This window comes from Heptranchias perlo, chromosome 17 (genome assembly GCF_035084215.1).
Source record: "Heptranchias perlo isolate sHepPer1 chromosome 17, sHepPer1.hap1, whole genome shotgun sequence".
NCBI lineage: Eukaryota > Metazoa > Chordata > Chondrichthyes > Hexanchiformes > Hexanchidae > Heptranchias > Heptranchias perlo.
The window spans coordinates 18,562,064-18,581,575 of NC_090341.1; the positions used below are offsets into that span (position 1 = coordinate 18,562,064).

Genomic DNA, 19,512 nt, shown 5'->3' on the forward strand with positions numbered 1-19,512 from the left:
CACCCACTCTGGCCTCGATCACCCTTTCCTGCAGCTTCTTTCCCATCTCTCCATCCCCAACTGCTTCATGTTCATCTCTTTCATTGGATTCACCTCCAGCCTCCTTGATCCCCACCTCCTGAGCACTCAACTACCTCTCCTGGCCTTCATGCTAGCTGACGTTGTTAATTGCATCTTTTCCTCAGACACTCCCTCTCCCTTTCAAAACTGCCGTCATTAAGAAAACAATCGTAGGACCCATCCTTCCTCTCCAGCTACCATCCCTTCCTTTCCTCTCTAAGATCCTTGGATGTGTCATCATCTGCCCATCTGCCCCAAAACTCCCTGATCCATTCACTGTAGCCCAGCTTCCAAACTTCTCAAGCACTGGGAATGCGCTGGACAAAGCTATGAATTGCATCCTCCGTGATTGTGACCGTGATGCCTTACCCTCCTTGATCTCTTGTAGTGTTTGACGTGGTTGACGTCTCGCCTCCACTGTCCAGCTCTGTGAAACTATCTTCATGTGGCTCCACTCCTACCTGTCTGAATGCAGACAGCACATTTCCAGCAATATCTTCTCTTCCCGCCTCTGCCCAATCATCTTCGGAATGGCTCAAGGATATATCCTTGGCTTCCTCCTCTACCTCTCTACATGTTGCTCTTTGATGACATCATCTGCCGGCATGTGATTAACTTCCATATGCATTCTGATTACACCCAAGTCTACCGTTCCATCACTTCTCTCAACCCCATGACCACATCTCTGCTGTCAGACTGTCTATCTGACATCAATTCACGGATGAGCCAAAGCCATTCATGGAAGACCAAAGCCATCATCTTTGGCCCCTGTCACAACCATCTGAAACTTCTCTGTTTTGTTACTGTCTCCATCTCCTTCCCTGGCCACTCATTTGGGGTGAACCAGGCACCAATATAGGCGTCCATGGCCGTGCCTGAAACAGACATTAGGTCCTTTACATATGCAAATATGGGACCTAAGGCCAGTTTGAGGTCCCCTTCCCAAAAATGGGCTGCCCCGAACGCAGCTGGTGCCACTGAGTTGGCTGCGTTCAGGATAACCACGTCTTCATGTGGCCTAACCAGTACTCTTGCTCCACAGCAGTGCCAAAGACCATTGCAGGTCCCCGCTCAGTAACCTCCACCCCTCCTAATCACCCCCCCTCCCTCCCGATCGGTTCCCCCCCTTCCAGGACCTACCTGAGGGCCGCTGCCAGGGAGGCAGACGGTCCAACCTGTGAAACCAGTGAGCTGCCTCTTGACACCCAATTGGTATAGGCAGCACACTGGCAATATGCTGGTCGGAAGCCCAATTTTGGCTGAGGCTCGGGCCTTTGGCAAGTGCTCCCAGTGTATCACAAATTGCAGGCCCTAAAATAGCTGAAACGAATTTCCCTCCCCACCATCCCATATTTTCAACTGAGCTATCGTTCATCCTGACTAATATTTCCCTCTGTGTCTTGGTGTCTGTTCCCTTATGTATTTCTTTATTTCTCCCCCTCTGTCAAGAACCTTGGGATGTTTTCAATGTCAAAGATGTTATGTAAATGTAAGTTGTTTACATGAGCATTATGAGTACATCAGTGTTATGTCACCCAATACGGATGTTTTTTGCAGTCTTCAGTCTTGTAGCAGGCTTTTCTAATTCCTCTTTAGTAAGTGAGATGTCGTCATCTGAGGCACAGAAGAGAACACTTCAAGAAGTTCATTCAACACAATGTCATCATTGAGAACTCAGTAGAGAATTCTTTCCAGTATTTTTTGTTTTTATTGCTGGTATTCATTATTTGATCAAAAACATCCCATATAAAAGAAAGACTTGCATTTAACGACCTCAGGACCAAAGCATTTTACAGAAAATGAAGTACTTTTGAAGTTTAGTCACTGTAGGAATGTGGAAAGCACAGCAGCCAATTTGCTCAGAGCATGATCCCACAAACAGCTCTGTGATAATGACCTGTTTTAGTGATGTTGGTTGAGGGATAAATATTGGCCAGGACACTGGGGAGAACTCCCCTGCATGCACTTCTTCGAATAGCACCATGGGCTTTTTTACATCCACTTGAGAGGGCAGACGGGGCCTTGGTTTAACCTCTCATCCAGAAGATGTCACCTCCGATAGTGCAGCACTCCTTCAGTACTGCACTGAAGTGTCAGCCTCAATTTTGTGCTCACGTCTCTGGAGTGGGACTTAAACCCATGACCTTCTTATTCAGAGGCAAGAGTGCTACCACTGAGCCACAGCTGACACATGAGCAGGCAAATTCTTTACTAATCATGTTTGATTACGTATACTATTTAAACTGGAAGTTTCACAGAACTCAGTCAGATAAGCTGAGATTCAGGTAGACGGAGCTTGGCTAGAATCCTGCTTCAGTATCAGTAACTTTATAACCTGTACGTATTTATTTATCCTATTACCGTTTGAGGTGCTGATATTGTACTGCCAGTTCTATTTTTTGTTATTTACCTTTTCATTTATCTGAATTACACTGTTAAGTGACATCCAAAATGTATTTAAAATCATCATTTATACTTAGCGACAAAATGCCATATTCACTTGTATACCTCATATCAATTTATTCATTAATAAATCTGTGTAATTTTTTTTCTATTTTAAATATTTAATGCGATAAGATAATGATGGTTAACCCTTTCTGTCTGCACATTAAGCTTTTCTTTCATGTAGTAATATAATATTCACGTTATGCATCTTCTATTTATAAGGGGGAGTTTTAGACAGCATGGTGAGTGCTGATTTTTCTAGCAGCTGGATCATCAGTCATCTATTGATATGCCTGGATGATAGCCAGCAGATTCCAACAAGATATTGTTTCTTCATATCAGATTGCTACTTAGCCTCCTTTTAGCCCTATTCCTTAATAAGTCCAAATCAATCACTTCTCTTCAACAAAGAATATAATATCTAGTGTTTCTTCTTAGGAAAATTATCTTAAGCACAAGAAGCTTTAAATCAAAGACCATTACAGCTTTCTTTCAGGATCACATTCATGTATTCCAACTTAACGTGATAAACTGCTTGGTAACTCTTCCCCTAGCCCTTCCAGTAGTTAACTGGAAACTCTTACTTCAGGAGTCCTCAAGAATCCGATATTCTCCCAAAGTCATGAAGGAGCTTCCATAATGAATGGTCAACATACAAATGCTATAATTAATTTCTTTCTCTCACATGCACAACTCTTTTTTATATAAAGAAACAGACTCTTTCAAAGGTTGGTTGCCCTGCTCAGGATTCCACCTTCAGCAACTCATATTTTGACCAGAGAACAAACAATAGCTGAAACGTTGTTTGGAACGAAAAATTGGTGGTCTGCTAACTTGTATTTCTCAGAACAATTAGGCTTACTGTGAGCTCCTTACTCTGTGTGATCCTGTTTGTTTTCAATCTAGGCTTTGGAAAGTGAAGCTTACACCCTGGTGGGCAGAATAGTGCCAGGGTTCAAGGACTGACTGAGAAAAAGAGATCTGAAATTCTGATCACCTGAAGATCAGCATCCAGTTTAGCCATCATATTTCTGGAGATTTTCTTGCTGTGAACTATGTGTAGCAGAATCATAAACCTCTTCTTTAGAAATGGGTTCACAATTTTGTTACGTGTAGTGCTCAGAGTAAATCTCTCAATATTTGTAGCATTTAGAACATGAAAATAATTTTTTTAAATGGTCAGATTGGATGCTGAATAACAGCTGAATGACACAGCATCCTGGATAGTCCATTTCTATATTCTTATAGTCCAATAGGGCGAAGGTGACTTGAGACTTAGACTCCAATGAGAAGATGTTTATCACACCTAAGCATGAAGGGTGTCACGTCAAATACATTTCTACTAGAAAAGCATTTTGTCTTTATGTTATGAAAAGTGTTCGAGTATTATGTGGACTGTAACAGTTGAAGTATAAGTGTGAAAGGAGGCAATCCTGGCATTTCATTGGTTTATTAAGATATGCGTTTGTAAAGATTTGCTTTGATCCGTATTATAGTGAAATTGTAAACATGTTCAAACAGATTTACAATTTCATTCAAAACACCAAACAGGAGAGATCTTCACCTAAACATTTACAATGTTGCTACACATAGTGACCAGAGGACTTCTAGCCAACCTGTGGTAGAGTTAGTGAATATTAATAAACTCAAGGAAAGAGCTACAAAAAGTTGCTATTAGGAACAAAGAAGAATTACATGGAATCAGATAAAGGGGACTGTTTCTGGAAAACAATGTAACAGAAGATACCTTATCTGGAGGAATGTGGCAACCTAAAAGTTAGTTCCAAAATCTAATCTCCAGCTCGCTGGAGGGAATAGTGGGGGATAAAAGTTCTTCAAAGAAATTATATTAATACAAAAGTGACAGATTGCTGCAAGTTTTTTTTCTCTGTGATTTGCAAGAGCTAAATCAACTAGCTATTGATTTGAAAGTGCATAACAAGAATTACATTAAAGGATCACATAGGGCGGTTTTACTAACAGTTTGAAATTCAGATTGTACATTGATACTCACCCAATGTGGGCACAAGTGCACCAATGAAAGTCAAAAAAATGTCTTCAGTGGGAATAAAAGAACCTTCCCTTCTGGAATTCAGTCCCTGGCGTTCCCTTTCTAGTATGATTGTTGATTCAAAGTCCTTTGACCATGCTGGCACTGATCCTTTGTTGCAGCATTTATTGCAGCAACTCCTTAATATTTAACTTTTGGATACTTTTATCCAGTATTCCCATATGGTTAATATTAAGTTGCTGATAATTGGAACCGATGCTGACATAATCATGTTTTAAGAAGAAACCGCCCCTCAATCTCCCATACCCATGATCATTTGTCATTAAAGCAATGAGAAAGCAGTTTATCCATAGCCCTGTGGGCAAGCCTGAAATCAGAATCAATTGTGTTTGAAATTGTAGCAGTTTAAAATCATTCAGAAAATCCAAAGTTGGACTCAGTTTGTGAATGACAATTTTACTAGGTTTCTGATATAACTAGTTATTTTACTGTGTCATTACAATCTTGATAGGGCACAAGTATTCCATACAGTCCCTTCAGCTCAAAGGCAGGATATATGTGTAGTCTCAGTCCACTGATTTAATACCATCCCATTCCCATTCACCAACTTGTTCGCGTAAACTCTAATCTACACCAACCATCAACCCTTGATGGCTTGTACATAGTACCATTAAACACCATCTAAATTAAATATTCTCCAATTTGTGGATTTCTTTAAGTCCAAGTCTCACCCAATATTATGACTTTTGATAACTGGAACTCCCTACCTGACAGCATTGTGGGAGCACCTTCATCACACGGACTGCAGCAGTTCACCACCTTCTCAAGGTCAACTAGTGATAGGCAATAGATGCCGGCCTTGCCAGCCATGCCCACACTCCGAGAATGAATTAAAAAAAACTATCTAATTCACTTCACCTTTTTTTTGGCTGCTTGTTCCCAACCCACATTCCACGGAATCTGGTTTCTTCACCAATTTTAGTGGGTAAAAAATGGATGCGAGCAAGACTGGTGTGATGTTGGTAGAAAACGTTAATGGAATAATTGTCTGTGTTTAGCACTGCTCTGAGGATTCTAGCCCCTTCAAGAATGTTTTAACAAACAATTTCCGGGAAACTCACCATTAGAATGTCATATCTACATCATAGGGCTGTTGTCCAGTGCAAATGTTTGAGGAAATTATGCAGTAAGTAAGATACACCGGTTTTCATGCTATGCCATAATTTCCTGGGACTTTTGCACTCCTGTATCGAAAACCTTGCCAAAACTGGGAACAGTTCATGATTATAGCTCTGCACACATTCAAAACAATGGCGATTGCGAATTTCCTGCATTTACACTAGTTTTCTTGGCGCGTTCAGTTACTCTGGGAAATCATGGGGCAGTTGGGTCCATGTTCAATTGGTGGCAACATGATTTACAGCTCTCACTTGGTTCTCGGCCTGAGAGGTCCATTAAAGCTTTGTAGCTTCATCTCTGCATTCTGGAATTGATCACATAGATGTTTTTCTGCTTCTCGGCTACGGAGATCTTCAGTTTTGCGATCCAGAGTCCTGTATTTCCTAGAGCTCCACCTCTTGCAATGCATTCAGAAGGGCAAAGGCTAGCAATGGCCTTTCCACTGGGCATTCCCACATTCTGCATTATCATGGACAAGGAGGAGCAGGAGATAGGAAGCAAGACGCATGAGCCACCATGGCTGGAGACAGCAGCAAACTCGCTACTACTCCCTCCCCAGTGTGTGTACAGGGAATGAATGTCATACCAGGAGCGGTTAGAGGAGCTGTGTGTGCACAGACTGAGGCTGTGTTTCACCAGAGAATCAATTGCCCATCTCTGTGAAGTGCTGCAGGAAGACCTGAAGCTGTGGTCTACTTCCCTCAGGGTCTGATCAGTCAAAATGAAAGTGACCACATCAATTTCTACGGCTCCGCTTCCTTCCAGTCACCCACTGGAGATCTCTGCAACATCAGCCAGGGAGATGTGAGGGCCTGCTTTCGACAGGTGACCGATGCCCCCTTCCGCAGGGCATTAGACTTCATCCAGTTTGTCACGTCCCCTGCGGAGCAAAGAGACAGGGCCATCTACTTCCACAAGCTTTCTGGTTTCCTCATGGGGCAGGGGGCCATCAATGGTATTCATGTGGTGTTGTAACATTTATCAACAGGAAGGGGTTCCACTCGCTAAATGTGCAAATTGTCAGTGATGGTCAACAAAGGATCCTGCGTGTAAACTCTGAGCATCGGGGAAGCTGTCACGATGCCTTTATCCTTTGCTGTGGTGCCATCTATGATTTATTCAGCATGGAGGGACAAGGAGCTGGATGGATCATGGAGAACAAGGCCTATGCCCTGAATTTGTGGCTGATGGCACCATTCCACGTCACCAGCAATGCAGCACAGGAAAAGTACAACTGTGCATATGCAGTGACCCAGCAGGTGGTGGAGAGGACCACGGGGGTGCTGAAAGCTCATTTCAAGTGACTAAGCATGTCAGAGAGGGCGGGGTGGGCGGGTCCTCCAGTACACCCCAAATAAAGTGGCATAGATTGGAGTGGTGTGCTGTGCACTGCACAATTTCACCCTGTAGGAAGGGCTCAGGCTGGAGTTTTTAGATGAGAAGCCCATGGAACTGTGCGTCCCCGAGCTCAGGAGTGGTGGCCCCTCTGAGGAATGGGTGCTCACAGCCATCAGAGCAGCCAGAGAGCAGCTGGTGGAACAGTTATTCAGGCAATGATAGCCCCCACACTCGCAACCCCACCTCCCCCCCCACATCAAACCTGCGGGTATAGTGCTTATTGGTAGGTACCTCTCAGTGGAGAGGGGGCACAGAAGTTATACGAGGTTTATAGCAAAGTGTGAAGTGATTCATTTTGATAAGAGGAATAAAGTGGCCCCTTATTCCTTAGAAGGTAAAAAACTAAATGGAGTAGAGGAGCAATGGGATCTGGGAATACAGATACATAAATCACTAAGAGTAGCAATACAAGTTGATAAGGCCATAAAGAGTGAAAACAAAGCACTGGGATTCATTTCTAAAGGAACAGAATACAAAAGCAAGGGGGTAATATTAAATTTATATAGAACCTTAGTTAGACCACACTTGGAGGAGGTGAACAGTTCTGGTCCCCTTTCTACTAAAATGATATTGAAGCAATGGAGAAAGTGCAGAAAAAATTTACAACTATATTTCCAGAATTGAGACAATGCATCTATCAGGAAAAATTGCACAGGCTGGGCTCTTTTCTCTGGAAAGGACTAAGAGGAGACTTGATAGAGGTCTTTAAAGTTATGAAGGGGTTCAATTGGGTGGATGTGGAGAAACTGTTCCACTTGTGGGTGAGTCTGGAACAGGGGAACATAAATATAAAATAGCCACCAACAGATCAAATAAAGAATTTAGGAGGAAATTCTTTAAACAGATTGGTGAGACTGTGGAACTCACTGCCACATGGAGGGGTTGAAGCAGATAGCATTGGTGCATTTACGGTGAGGCTTGACGCATACATGAGGATGAAGGGAATAGAGGGATGCAGGGGCAGGGTGGGAAGGAGCAGCAGGTGAACCATAATGGTATTACCCACCTGTGCATGATGAAGGAATAGTACATAAGGAGGCTCAGGGAGCCTGCATCTGAGGTGGGCTGCCTCATTATCAAAAAACATGCAAGGATAGTTAATCGTCTTTAATGCATTAGCTGTAACAGTGAATGTCATCACTGCTTTCAAATTTTATGCCACAGGAATCTTCCAGGCACCCATAGGGGACATCTCATGTGTCTGTGTTGGTTTTGATTGTAACTTACTGCCCTCCTAACCAAAGGAGAAGCAAGGTGACTGGCTGCATAACCAACTGGAGAGATGCAAGAAGTCAGGTACCTAATAACATAAGAAATAGGAGCAGGAATAGGCCATATGGCCCTCGAGCCTGCTCCGCCATTCAATAAGATCATGGCTGATCAACTCCACTTTCCCGCCCGATCCCCATATCCCTTGATTCCCTTAGTGTCCAAAAATCTATCCATCTCAGCCTTGAATATGTTCAATGACTCAGCCCTCTGGGTTGGAAAATTCCAAAGATTCACAACCCTCTGCGACTATGCCCCCTAGTTCTAGACTCTCTAGGGGAAACAATCTCGCAGCATCTACCCTGTCAAGCCCCCTCATAATCTTATATGTTTCAATGAGATCACCTCTCATTCTTCTAAACTCCAGAGAATATAGGCCCATTCCACTCAACCTCTCTTCATAGGACAACCCTCTCATCCCAGGAATCAATCAGGGATCTGTGGGCATGCATTCCAAGGTCTACCTGTCCCTTTCACTGACATAACTCTGTAAGTGTCAGCTGTGGCTCAGTGGTAGCACTCTCATCTCTGAGTCAGAAGGTTGTGGGTTCAAGTCCCACTCCAGATTAAGAAGTTTGTAAGATGTTACAAAAATTGGCTGTGTGGTTGATGAGGAGGTAAACTGCAAGAAGACATCAATGGACCAGTCGGGTGGGTAGAAAAATAGCAAATGGAATTCAATCCAGAGAAGGGTGAAGTAATGCATTTGAGGAAGGCAAGGGAATACACAATAAATGGGAGAATACTGAGAGGTGTTGAGGAAGTGAGGGACCTTGGAATGTATGTCCACAGATCCCTGAAGGTAGCAGGACAGGTAGATAAGAACATAAGAAATTGGAGCAGGAGTAGGCCAATCGGCCCCTCGAGCCTGCTCCGCCATTCAATAAGATCATGGCTGATCTGATCCCAACCACAAATCTAAAGAACACAAGAAGTCGGAGCAGGACCCGGCCACATAGCCCCTGGGCCCTCTCCGCCACCCACAGGGCATTGACCGATCCGAACTCAGCTTCATGTCCAATTTCCTGCCCGCTCCCCATAACCCCTAATTCCCTTTACTTCTAGGAAACTGTCTATTTCTGTTTTAAATTTATTTAATGATGTAGCTTCCACAGCTTCCTGGGGCAGCAAATTCCACAGACCTACCACCCTCTGAGTGAAGAAGTTTCTCCTCATCTCAGTTTTGAAGGAGCAGCCCCTTATTCTAAGATTATGCCCCCTAGTTCTAGTTTCACCCATCTTTGGGAACATCCTTACTGCATCCACCCGATCAAGACCCTTCACAATCTTATATGTCTCAATAAGATCGCCTCTCATTCTTCTGAACTCCAATGAGTAGAGTCCCAATCTACTCAACCTCTCCTCATATGTCCGCCCCCTCATCCCCGGGATTAACCGAGTGAACCTTCTTTGTACTGCCTCGAGAGCAAGTATGTCTTTTCTTAAGTATGGAGACCAAAACTGTATGCAGTATTCCAGGTGCGGTCTCACCAATACCTTATATAACTGCAGCAATACCTCCTTGTTTTTATATTCTATCCCTCTAGCAATAAAAGCCAACATTCCGTTGGCTTTCTTGATCACCTGCTGCACCTGCATACCAACTTTTTGATTTTCTTGCACTAGGACCCCCAGATCCCTTTGTACTGCAGTACTTTCCAGTCTCTCGCCATTAAGAAAATAACTTGCTCTCTGATTTTTCCTGCCAAAGTGCATAACCTCACATTTTCCAATATTATATTGCATCTGCCAAATCTCCGCCCACTCACCCAGCCTGTCTATATCCCCTTGCAGGTTTTTTATGTCCTCCTCACTCTCTACTTTCCCTCCCATCTTTGTATCATCTGCAAATTTTGATATGTTGCACTCGGTCCCCTCCTCCAAATCGTTAATATAGATTGTAAAGAGTTGGGGACCCAGCACCGACCCCTGTGGAACACCACTGGTTACTGGTTGCCAGTCCGAAAATGAACCATTTATCCCAACTCTCTGCTTCCTGTTCATAAGAACATAAGAACATAAGAAATTGGAGCAGGAGTAGGCCAATCGGCCCCTCGAGCCTGCTCCGCCATTCAATAAGATCATGGCTGATCTGATCCCAACCACAAATCTAAAGAACACAAGAAGTCGGAGCAGGACCCGGCCATATAGCCCCTGGGCCCTCTCCGCCACCCACAGGGCATTGACCGATCCGAACTCAGCTTCATGTCCAATTTCCTGCCCGCTCCCCATAACCCCTAATTCCCTTTACTTCTAGGAAACTGTCTATTTCTGTTTTAAATTTATCTAATGATGTAGCTTCCACAGCTTCCACCCATGCCAGAATATTACCCCCAATCCCGTGATTTTTTATCTTAAGTAATAATCTTTTATGTGGCACCTTGTCGAATGCCTTCTGGAAGTCTAAATACACTACGTCCACTGGTTCCCCTTTATCCACCCTGTACGTTATATCCTCGAAGAACTCAAGCAAATTTGTCAGACATGACTTCCCCTTCATAAAGCCATGCTGACTTTGTCCTATTAAATTATGCTTATCTAAATGTTCCGTTACTGTCTCCTTAATAATAGACTCCAAAATTTTACCCACCACAGATGTTAAGCTAACTGGCCTATAATTTCCAGCCTTCTGCCTACTACCCTTTTTAAATAACGGTGTTACATTAGCAGTTTTCCAATCTGCCGGGACCTCTCCTGAGTCCAGGGAATTTTGGAAAACTATCACCAAAGCATCCACAATCCCTACTGCCACTTCCCTCAAGACCCTAGGATGGAAGCCATCAGGTCCAGGGGATTTATCCGCCTTGAGTCCCATTATTTTACTGAGTACCATCTCTTGAGTGATTTTAATCGTATTTAGCTCCTCCCCCCCGAGAGTCCCCTGTTTGTCCAGTGTTGGGATATTCTTAGTGTCCTCTACTGTAGTGGTTAAAAAGGCATACAGGATACTTTCCTTTATTAGCTGAGGCATAGAATATAAGAGCAGGGAGTTTATGCTTGAACTGTATAAAACACTAGTTAGGCCACAGCTTGAGTGCTGCATACAGTTCAGGTCACCACATTACAGAAAAGATGTGATTGCACTAGAGAGGGTGCAGAGGAGATTTATGAGGATGATGCCAGGACTAGAAAATTTTAACTATGAGGAAAGATTGGATAGGTTGGGGTTGTTTTCTTTGGAACAAAGGAGGCTGAGGGGAGATTTAATTGAGGTGTGCAAAATTATGAGGGGTCTAGATAGAGTGGCTAGGAAGGACCTATTTCCCTTAGCAGAGGTCAATAGCCAGGGGGCATAGATTTAAAGTAATTGGTAGGATTAGAGGGGAGCTAAGGAGAATTTTTTTCACCCAGGGGGTGGTGGGGGTCTGGAACTCACTGCCTGAAAGGGTGGTCGAGGCAGAAACCCTCATCACATTTAAAAAGTACTTGGATATGCACTTGAAGTGCCATAACCTACAAGGTTACGGACCAAGTGCTGAAAAGTGGGATCAGGCATGATAGCTCTTTCTCGGCCAGCACAGACACAATGGGCTGAATGGTCTCCTTCTGTGCCATAAATTTCTATCATTCCAGAGACTTGAACACAAAATCTAGGCTAACACTTCAGTGCAGTAGTGAGGGAGTGCTGCACTGTTGAAGGTGCTGTCTTTTGGATGAGACATTAAACCAAGGCCCCGTCTGCTCCGTCAGGTGGACATAAATGAACCCATGACACTATTTCAAAGAACAGCAAGGGAGTTCTCTCTGATGTCCTGGCCAATATTTATCCCTCAACCAACATCACTATGGTCACTTATCACATCTCTGTTTGTGGGACTTTGCTGTGCCCAAATTGGCTGCTGTGTTTCCTGCATCACAACAGTGACTATACTTCAAAAGTACTTTATTGGCTGTGAAGTGCTTTGGGACATCCTGAGGTCAAGAAAGATGCTATACAAATGCAAGTCTATCTTTCTTTCATTGCTAGGTTCTCCTTTACTAGAGTCAGTATGGCTTCATTATTTTCACAGGTGACACCTATTATCAGCCATGGTACAAACAACTTTTGACATAAGTCCCTCTCTGCTGTCCCTGTGTAACTTCAAGCTTGCTGCAGCTGAAGGACAGCTCTGTAAGCAAAGTGGGAATCTATGAAATGTTGAAATCCCTCTATCATGGTTGTCTATAACTGTTCTCTAAGCTAGCTGGTCATGACTTGGACCTCAAAGCCTTCATAGCAGCAATGGGAGCATCTGTGAGAAAAGGTCCTAATGTGTCTTCGATATCTAAGCTTTCGATTGAAGCTGCCACCGATGTTCCCATGTACTCTGTAGCAAACTGTGGTGCATACAACAGTTGCTCCGTGACATTACTCATAGAAAATGGCATTGATCTCCTACATATTACTCAGATCATCACCACATATTTGTGCCATACCACAGTATTCTTTAAGTTGTGAAGCTTCTTCCGGACCCCCAGCCACACTTTCAGTGATATATTGCCATGCTTGTCACATCCTTTGCATATGTGGGAATAGTGCTCACCCACCAAAAATCTGCTCATATTTCTCCAGAAAGTTAATCATCATGCGCATTGCCTCCTTTGTAAGACTGCATCTTTGAACTCACAACTGAGGCATTGTCCTGAAAGACTGCAAACTCCACAGGTAGATTAATGTTTCTTTTTACATTTGTACCATTTAAATGGCTAGTTAATTTCTTGAGAAGCATTAAAGGATCATTATTAGAGGTGTATTGAGATTGGCTACTAGCTTTTATATATATATACACACACAGTATATCCCTTTATAAACTGCAGTGTGGAAACATTTTACGTTTTAGTTCCTTTAGTGGATACAAAATACCAATTTTTATTGCATCAAATGTTCCTTATCCGCATCACTGAAGCTCCTGGACATCTGTCCTTTTTATAGAATCATGCTACAGCACAGAAGGAGACCTTTCGGCCCATCGTGCCTGTGCTGCCTCTTTGAAAGACCTATCCAATTAGTCCCTGCCCTTTCCCCATAGCCCTGCAATTTTTTTTCCTTCAAGGATTTATCCAATTCCCTTTTGAAAGTTATTATTGAATTTCCTTTCACCACCCTTTCAGGTACTGCATTCCAGATCACAACAATTCACTGCTCAAAAAAAATTCTCATCTCGCCTCTGGTTCTTTTGCCAATTACCTTAAATGAAATATAATTTTGTTTTTTGTGTCTTATTGTAATGGTAGTTGAGTAATTGGACCTGATTTACATGGTAGTCTAGTATCTGACTCCATGGAATTGCAGTGAGGTATGTAGGTGGGGCTTCACTAGTGGTGAGAGGAGAGGCGTTCTTTCGTGTCATGCACTGGCCATGTGCATTATTTTACTTTAGATTTGGAAAATATTTTCTGTGCGAGGGAGTCCCACATTACTCTCTATTGACCTGTTCGTAAATTAACCGGGAACCTATATATTTGGAAAACTGAACTAAAGATAGACTGTGTAACATTTGGGAAGATACATTATACCGTTCATTTTTCCGCAAATGTAATATCTTTAACTTGAACAGGTTGCAATTAGCGTCTCTCTCCCACAATAAAGTTCAAAAGATTTTGTACAAATAATTCCTACAGGTTACAAAAATTACATTTTCGTTTCTATTTGTAACTGGTAATTTTTTAACTATTAAAATCACAGCAATGCTGATACTACAGACCTCATAGGCACTGCCTTGCGGAACTGTTCAAACATTGTTTCCATATAAATATTCATGACTGCCTCGTTCTGTTTGCCACAAGTCCAGCTCTGAGATTTGTGGGTGCTATTAAGTTGTGAAAGCGCGGGAGGATCTGCAAAGGGAAGAATTATGGCAACTTTGGAGGTTAAACAAATCATCCTATTTGTTTAGATCCGTTCATTCGAATCTCCCCATTCTGTTACCAAACACCATCTGCCCTCCCCTCCGTATCAGTGAGGACTATGGACATTAATCACCTCAAAGTAGTTGGCTGCTCACTTCTAACGGGACTCCCGCATACACCGCATGCCCTTCGATTCATGTGTGCAGTTTTGGTGATACCTACAGATTCTTTTTCAAACAGTTGCATCTCCTCTTTCTTTTATTAATTTGCCGACTGGAAATCCAGTCTTCAAAGCGGTCGCCGCTCATATTATGAAGATGCAACAAATGCTTTTCGACTTTTCTCCAGTAACTCAACTCACGGTATTACGCCATTAATTGATACAAGTCCGTACGGCAAGCGAGAGGGCTCAGTTAGCACATGGCTGGGATCCAGTGAACCGCAGCAGCATCTGAGAAAAGAGTGCGTTTGTTTTCTCAAGTCAGTCGGTTCGCAGAAGGCATCACCAGAGTACCAAGTGTGCATCTGAACTGATCCACACACACACACACACATACACACCAAAAAAAAAAGCCGTTGCGGAATTCCCTGGGACCGGCTTTAGTGCATTCAGAATCTCAGTGGTAGTGGAGAAAGGGAACTGCATCGTTCCAAGCAGGCGGGTTTAGAGCAAAACCCTTACCGGGTGAGTAATTGATCATCATCATCATGTCAGTTTCAGCATTCAGTTGCACTGTAATTTATCAATGATGACCTATAATCTCTAAATAACAGATCTCGGGTTTTATTTATTTATTTTTTGGTTGAACTGCTCAACATTTTTTTTTCTATGCATTTTCCAGCCCACCGGGCACCACTGCAAATTAGTTTTAATACTAATCGATTTGTGGGAGAAAAAAAAATGTGCCACCTTTCACCGTGGTAAGGGGGGAAAATCGGATGATGAATGATCGGCGTGTAAACTTTTCGTTCTCCTTTCAGACCGTTTTAAAGCGTCATGACAGCGGAGAAAGCTATTCCAATAATCAATGGGAAACCAGAAGATGCGATGGACACCGAAGCTTCGAACGTCAATTTAGTTCGTACCAACGACAAGAAAGTGTCAGAAAGAGGCCATTGGAATAACAAAATCGAATTTGTCTTGTCTGTAGCGGGGGAGATCATTGGATTAGGAAACGTGTGGCGATTCCCTTACCTCTGTTACAAGAACGGAGGCGGTACAGTTACATGGAATTTCATTTCTTTAAAAAAAATCTTAAAATTAGTATCTTTTAATTAGCATATCAAAGTCACTCTCTGAGAGTTTGTTCTGCTTAAAACAGCAAAATGCACAGAATAAAAAAAAACCATAAAATGTGTTATGTGCAGTGTGACTGAACAAGTGTATGTAAATAAGTTGAACCGTCACAAGTAAATCAAGCCAAGAGTACCTGAGTGGTAACTGGTAGAATAATTATGGTTACGTGAAAGAGTACAATCAGTTTACTGATGAGTCTGTGTTCAACTCTTAGTTAAGATTGTTGATCTCCTTTCCTTACAGGGGCTTTCCTTATCCCATACGTGATTTTTTTCATCGGGTGTGGAATACCGGTGTTTTTCCTAGAGACTGCACTGGGCCAGTACACCAGCGAAGGAGGGATTACGTGTTGGAGGAAAATTTGCCCGCTTTTTGAAGGTAACATTGACATCTTACTGTGGCATTTAATCTGAGCGTTACTGGCGAATTACGTGGATGGAACATTTACGCACAACTAAAACTTGATATTCATTTGCAGGTATCGGATATGCTACCCAAGTGATTGAGGCACATTTAAACGTGTTTTACATCATTGTTTTGGCGTGGGCCATTTTCTACCTATGCAATTGCTTTACAACTGAACTTCCATGGGCTACCTGTGGGCATTACTGGAACACAGGTAAGGTGTGAAGACTGCCGCGCCTCTCATATTATCAATTAAAATAACATTTGAAGTGTCGTAGATTTCATATTTATGCATTAACCTTCACTAATTGATTATTTTTTTAATCATGGCTTGTTTTTATTCCCTTGAAGAAAACTGTTTAGAGTTTCAGAAGCTGAACTCCACCAATTGCAGTCACACAGCCGTACCAAATGCGACTTCGCCTGTAATTGAGTTCTGGGAGTAAGTATGGGCTAACCTGATTAACGAAAAAAAAATGATTGTGTAATAAAATAAAGAGTTTCATGTAAAATATACATTTAGAAAATGTTTGAAAGTGTATTGAAAGTATGTTTTAGGCATTTCAATCAATCATATTTATGTTATATTTTGTAACTAAATAGGAAGATTGCACATTCTTCTTCACTTAGAATCATAGAGGTTTACAGCAGAGAAGGATGCCATTCAGCTTACTGGGTCTTAGATGGAACTGGTTACTATTTGTTAATGTTGTCATGTAGGTACAAAGAATTTTAGACATTCAAGTTTCCCCAGTGTGTTTTATAGAGTCCTGTTTCCAAGTTGAAATGAACCGTATAGTTTTTCAATGCATATGCACAGACACATACACAAAGTACTTGGTACAAAGCTGATTGTTGCCTCTCTAAATGCTTTTCTGAAGATTTCATATCTAATCAGGGCAATTTAATACACCATTGTCTTTTAGAATCTAGTTTTTTCAGATGGAGGAAACATATTTACACTAATTGCTAATTTATTGCTAAAGTACTCCTCGTTTTTTTCTGGGAAAAAAAGCAAACTTTAAGTATACACTTCGAACAATTAGGAAGAACAGATAGTCAGGGAAGGAATTACAAATGTTTAGTTGCTCCTGCCCATAGAAACCCTAAGGCAACAAGAGACATCAGGAGAATCTGTACTTCATCCTTTGACCATTTATTATCTAGTATGTTACTTCTATTTGTGCAAAATTGCTGTCTCTAGGTATCGGAACAACCCACCGATAATAATTTTCTAAGCTTACTATTGAAGAATGGTCACTTGGGTGAGTTTCTAGAGAACTCCTGGTGGCATGGACATATTCTGCCTTCAGGAAAGGAGGGGAGAAAAATGGAAACATTTTTTAAAGGAATCTGTGAAATAGTTTCAGAATGCAGCTCCACAGGTAGTGCATATGGACACAGTGGGGGATACTGCCTCTTTCCAAGTCAGTTCATAAATTATATGTTCCTCTGATCTGCAAAAATATTATAAGTGAAAGCATTTGATACTGTCCAATATCATAAGATTAGTGTGTTATTGCTGGACATACATCAATCAGGCTTCTGTTTTAAGAACAGTAATTTAAAGGGATCAAAGTGTGCCACTGTACCATTCCTTAAATAAATTCACAGAGACTTGTAATAGTATAAAGTTCTAAAAGTATTGTACCTCATTTTTGTTATTGTGCTGACAGTGCTACTATATTTGATACATTTTAGTTTAATGTTTTCTGAATATTAATTCTGTGGAATGAGACAACTAAAGACAGTTAAAGTTGTCTTGCTAATTGAAGCTTCCAATATGGTAGTAAAGGTGCATTACAATGTAGGATGTAAAAGTGATGAATGTTTCATTGGTTATCATGGAACATCAGACTTCGAGCTATGGGACCCAAGTTTCAAGTCCAGTCTTGATTAACATTTGCACTAGGGAAGAATTCAATAGTTTATGCCATGTTGCCATCTTGGCTGCAATAGAAAGCTGGTGAGAATGGATTCCTTCCCAGACTGCTGAAGCACACCCTTTGGTGCATTAACTAAAAAGTAGCATTAAGAGCATCCGCACCAATATGGATGGTCTAGAATAGCTAACTCATGAAGAAAATGTATATGTTAATGGTAGGAAATTTTGGGAAGGGAAGCAAAAGGAAAAGTGATGAAGCATTATGAGAATTCTTCAACAAGCATGAAAAGTCAAAACTCTGAATAAGACAGGAGCAAGTGGGTTATTATAGTCCTTTGCACAAGGGAACCATTGATTGTACGATATTTAATTTATTGTGTGAGTTCAAAATGTTACAGAACAAGTTGCAGTCTATAGCTCCTTATATGATTAACTAACCGCAGCTTGTAATGGTTTTATGTAACCACCATTTTCCCGGCTGGTAGAGTTAGCTATTTCTTTAATTTTTCAATGCAGTTAATTATCATGTAACTTGGTTCTGGAATTATCACTTAACACCCAAAAATAAATTGAGGTACTGATGTTAGCATAGATGTTTATATGCATCATTTTGTAAGGGATGTATTAAGGGGCAGGATGTCTTTTCAGTATGTAATTTCTTAAAAACCTTACTATAAAACTAAATTGGAGTGTGAGAGAATCTTAACTTCGTGTACTGAATATGTTCTTGATGGAGGCCAAATCATTTTTTTTAAGTATTAACCAATACAAAGTTCACGGTGTGGTGTACTGTGAGACTTGATCAGAACTTGTTAATATAACATTATGCTTTCCAGATCTAAATATAATGAAAATTGAGTATTACAATTAGGCACAATTTTCCGGCCAATACACTACTGAGCAACAAGTTAACAGATCCTAATTACGTTCAGTAACTGACAGCAATAGAGAAGCTCGTTTTACTGTAGTATTAATTTGTTCTTCAATTTATATTTGTGAATTAACAAGTTGCTACAAGAAATTTTACACAGGTAGAATTGCTTGGTGTCAGCCGTAGCTTAGTGGTAGCACTTTTGCTTACTGAGTTAAAAGGTTGTGGGTTCAAATCGCACTCCATAGACTTGAGCACAACATCTAAGCTGACACTTCAGTGCTGTACTGAGGGAATGCTGCATTGTCTTTTGGAGGAGATGTTAAACCAAAGCCTTGTCTATGTAAAAGATTCCATGGTACTATTTTGAAGAAGAGCAGTGGAGTTCTCCCCTTTCTTGGATAATATTTATCCCTCAAACAACACCATTAAAACAGATGATCTGGGTCATAGCTGTTTGTGGAACCTTGCTGTATGCAAATTGGCTGCTGCTTGTCCTACATTACAACAGTCATTACACTTCAAAAGTACTCATTTGGCTGCAAAGCTCTTTGGGACATCCTGAGGTTGTGAAAGGCGCTATGTAAATATTTTAAAAAAAGACATAGGGGGTGAATTTCCTTGTAATTTTTGGCGTGCTTGCCATGCAGGAATGGTGCAGACATTTTTTCAGCAAGGAAATTTGGGTGAAAACTGTTTTCACTACTTGTGCGCTTTTAATCCACTTCCCTTGAATTCCCTCGTGCTTTTTGCATCTACCCGTGACCTGCCCACAGCTTCGCCAATGGACTCATTTGCATATGTCAGAGAGAGGGCCAGAGGTGTGGCAGCTCCCGAGTTTCCTGGGTTTGCACTGCTATTGC

General features: G+C 41.7%; 1 protein-coding gene across 1 annotated transcript in view; it reads left to right on the forward strand.

Annotated features, from left to right (window-relative positions):
• Positions 1-14,600: 14,600 nt before the first annotated feature.
• slc6a11b (solute carrier family 6 member 11b) overlaps positions 14,601-19,512 on the forward strand; it is a 121,209-nt gene continuing 116,297 nt past the window's right edge. The window contains exons 1-5 of the mRNA XM_067998649.1: positions 14,601-14,876; positions 15,173-15,408; positions 15,732-15,866; positions 15,967-16,107; positions 16,245-16,335. Of these exons, the coding sequence (XP_067854750.1) occupies positions 15,189-15,408; positions 15,732-15,866; positions 15,967-16,107; positions 16,245-16,335 (587 nt within the window). The 5' untranslated portion in view covers positions 14,601-14,876; positions 15,173-15,188. The remainder of the gene's footprint in view (positions 14,877-15,172; positions 15,409-15,731; positions 15,867-15,966; positions 16,108-16,244; positions 16,336-19,512) is intronic.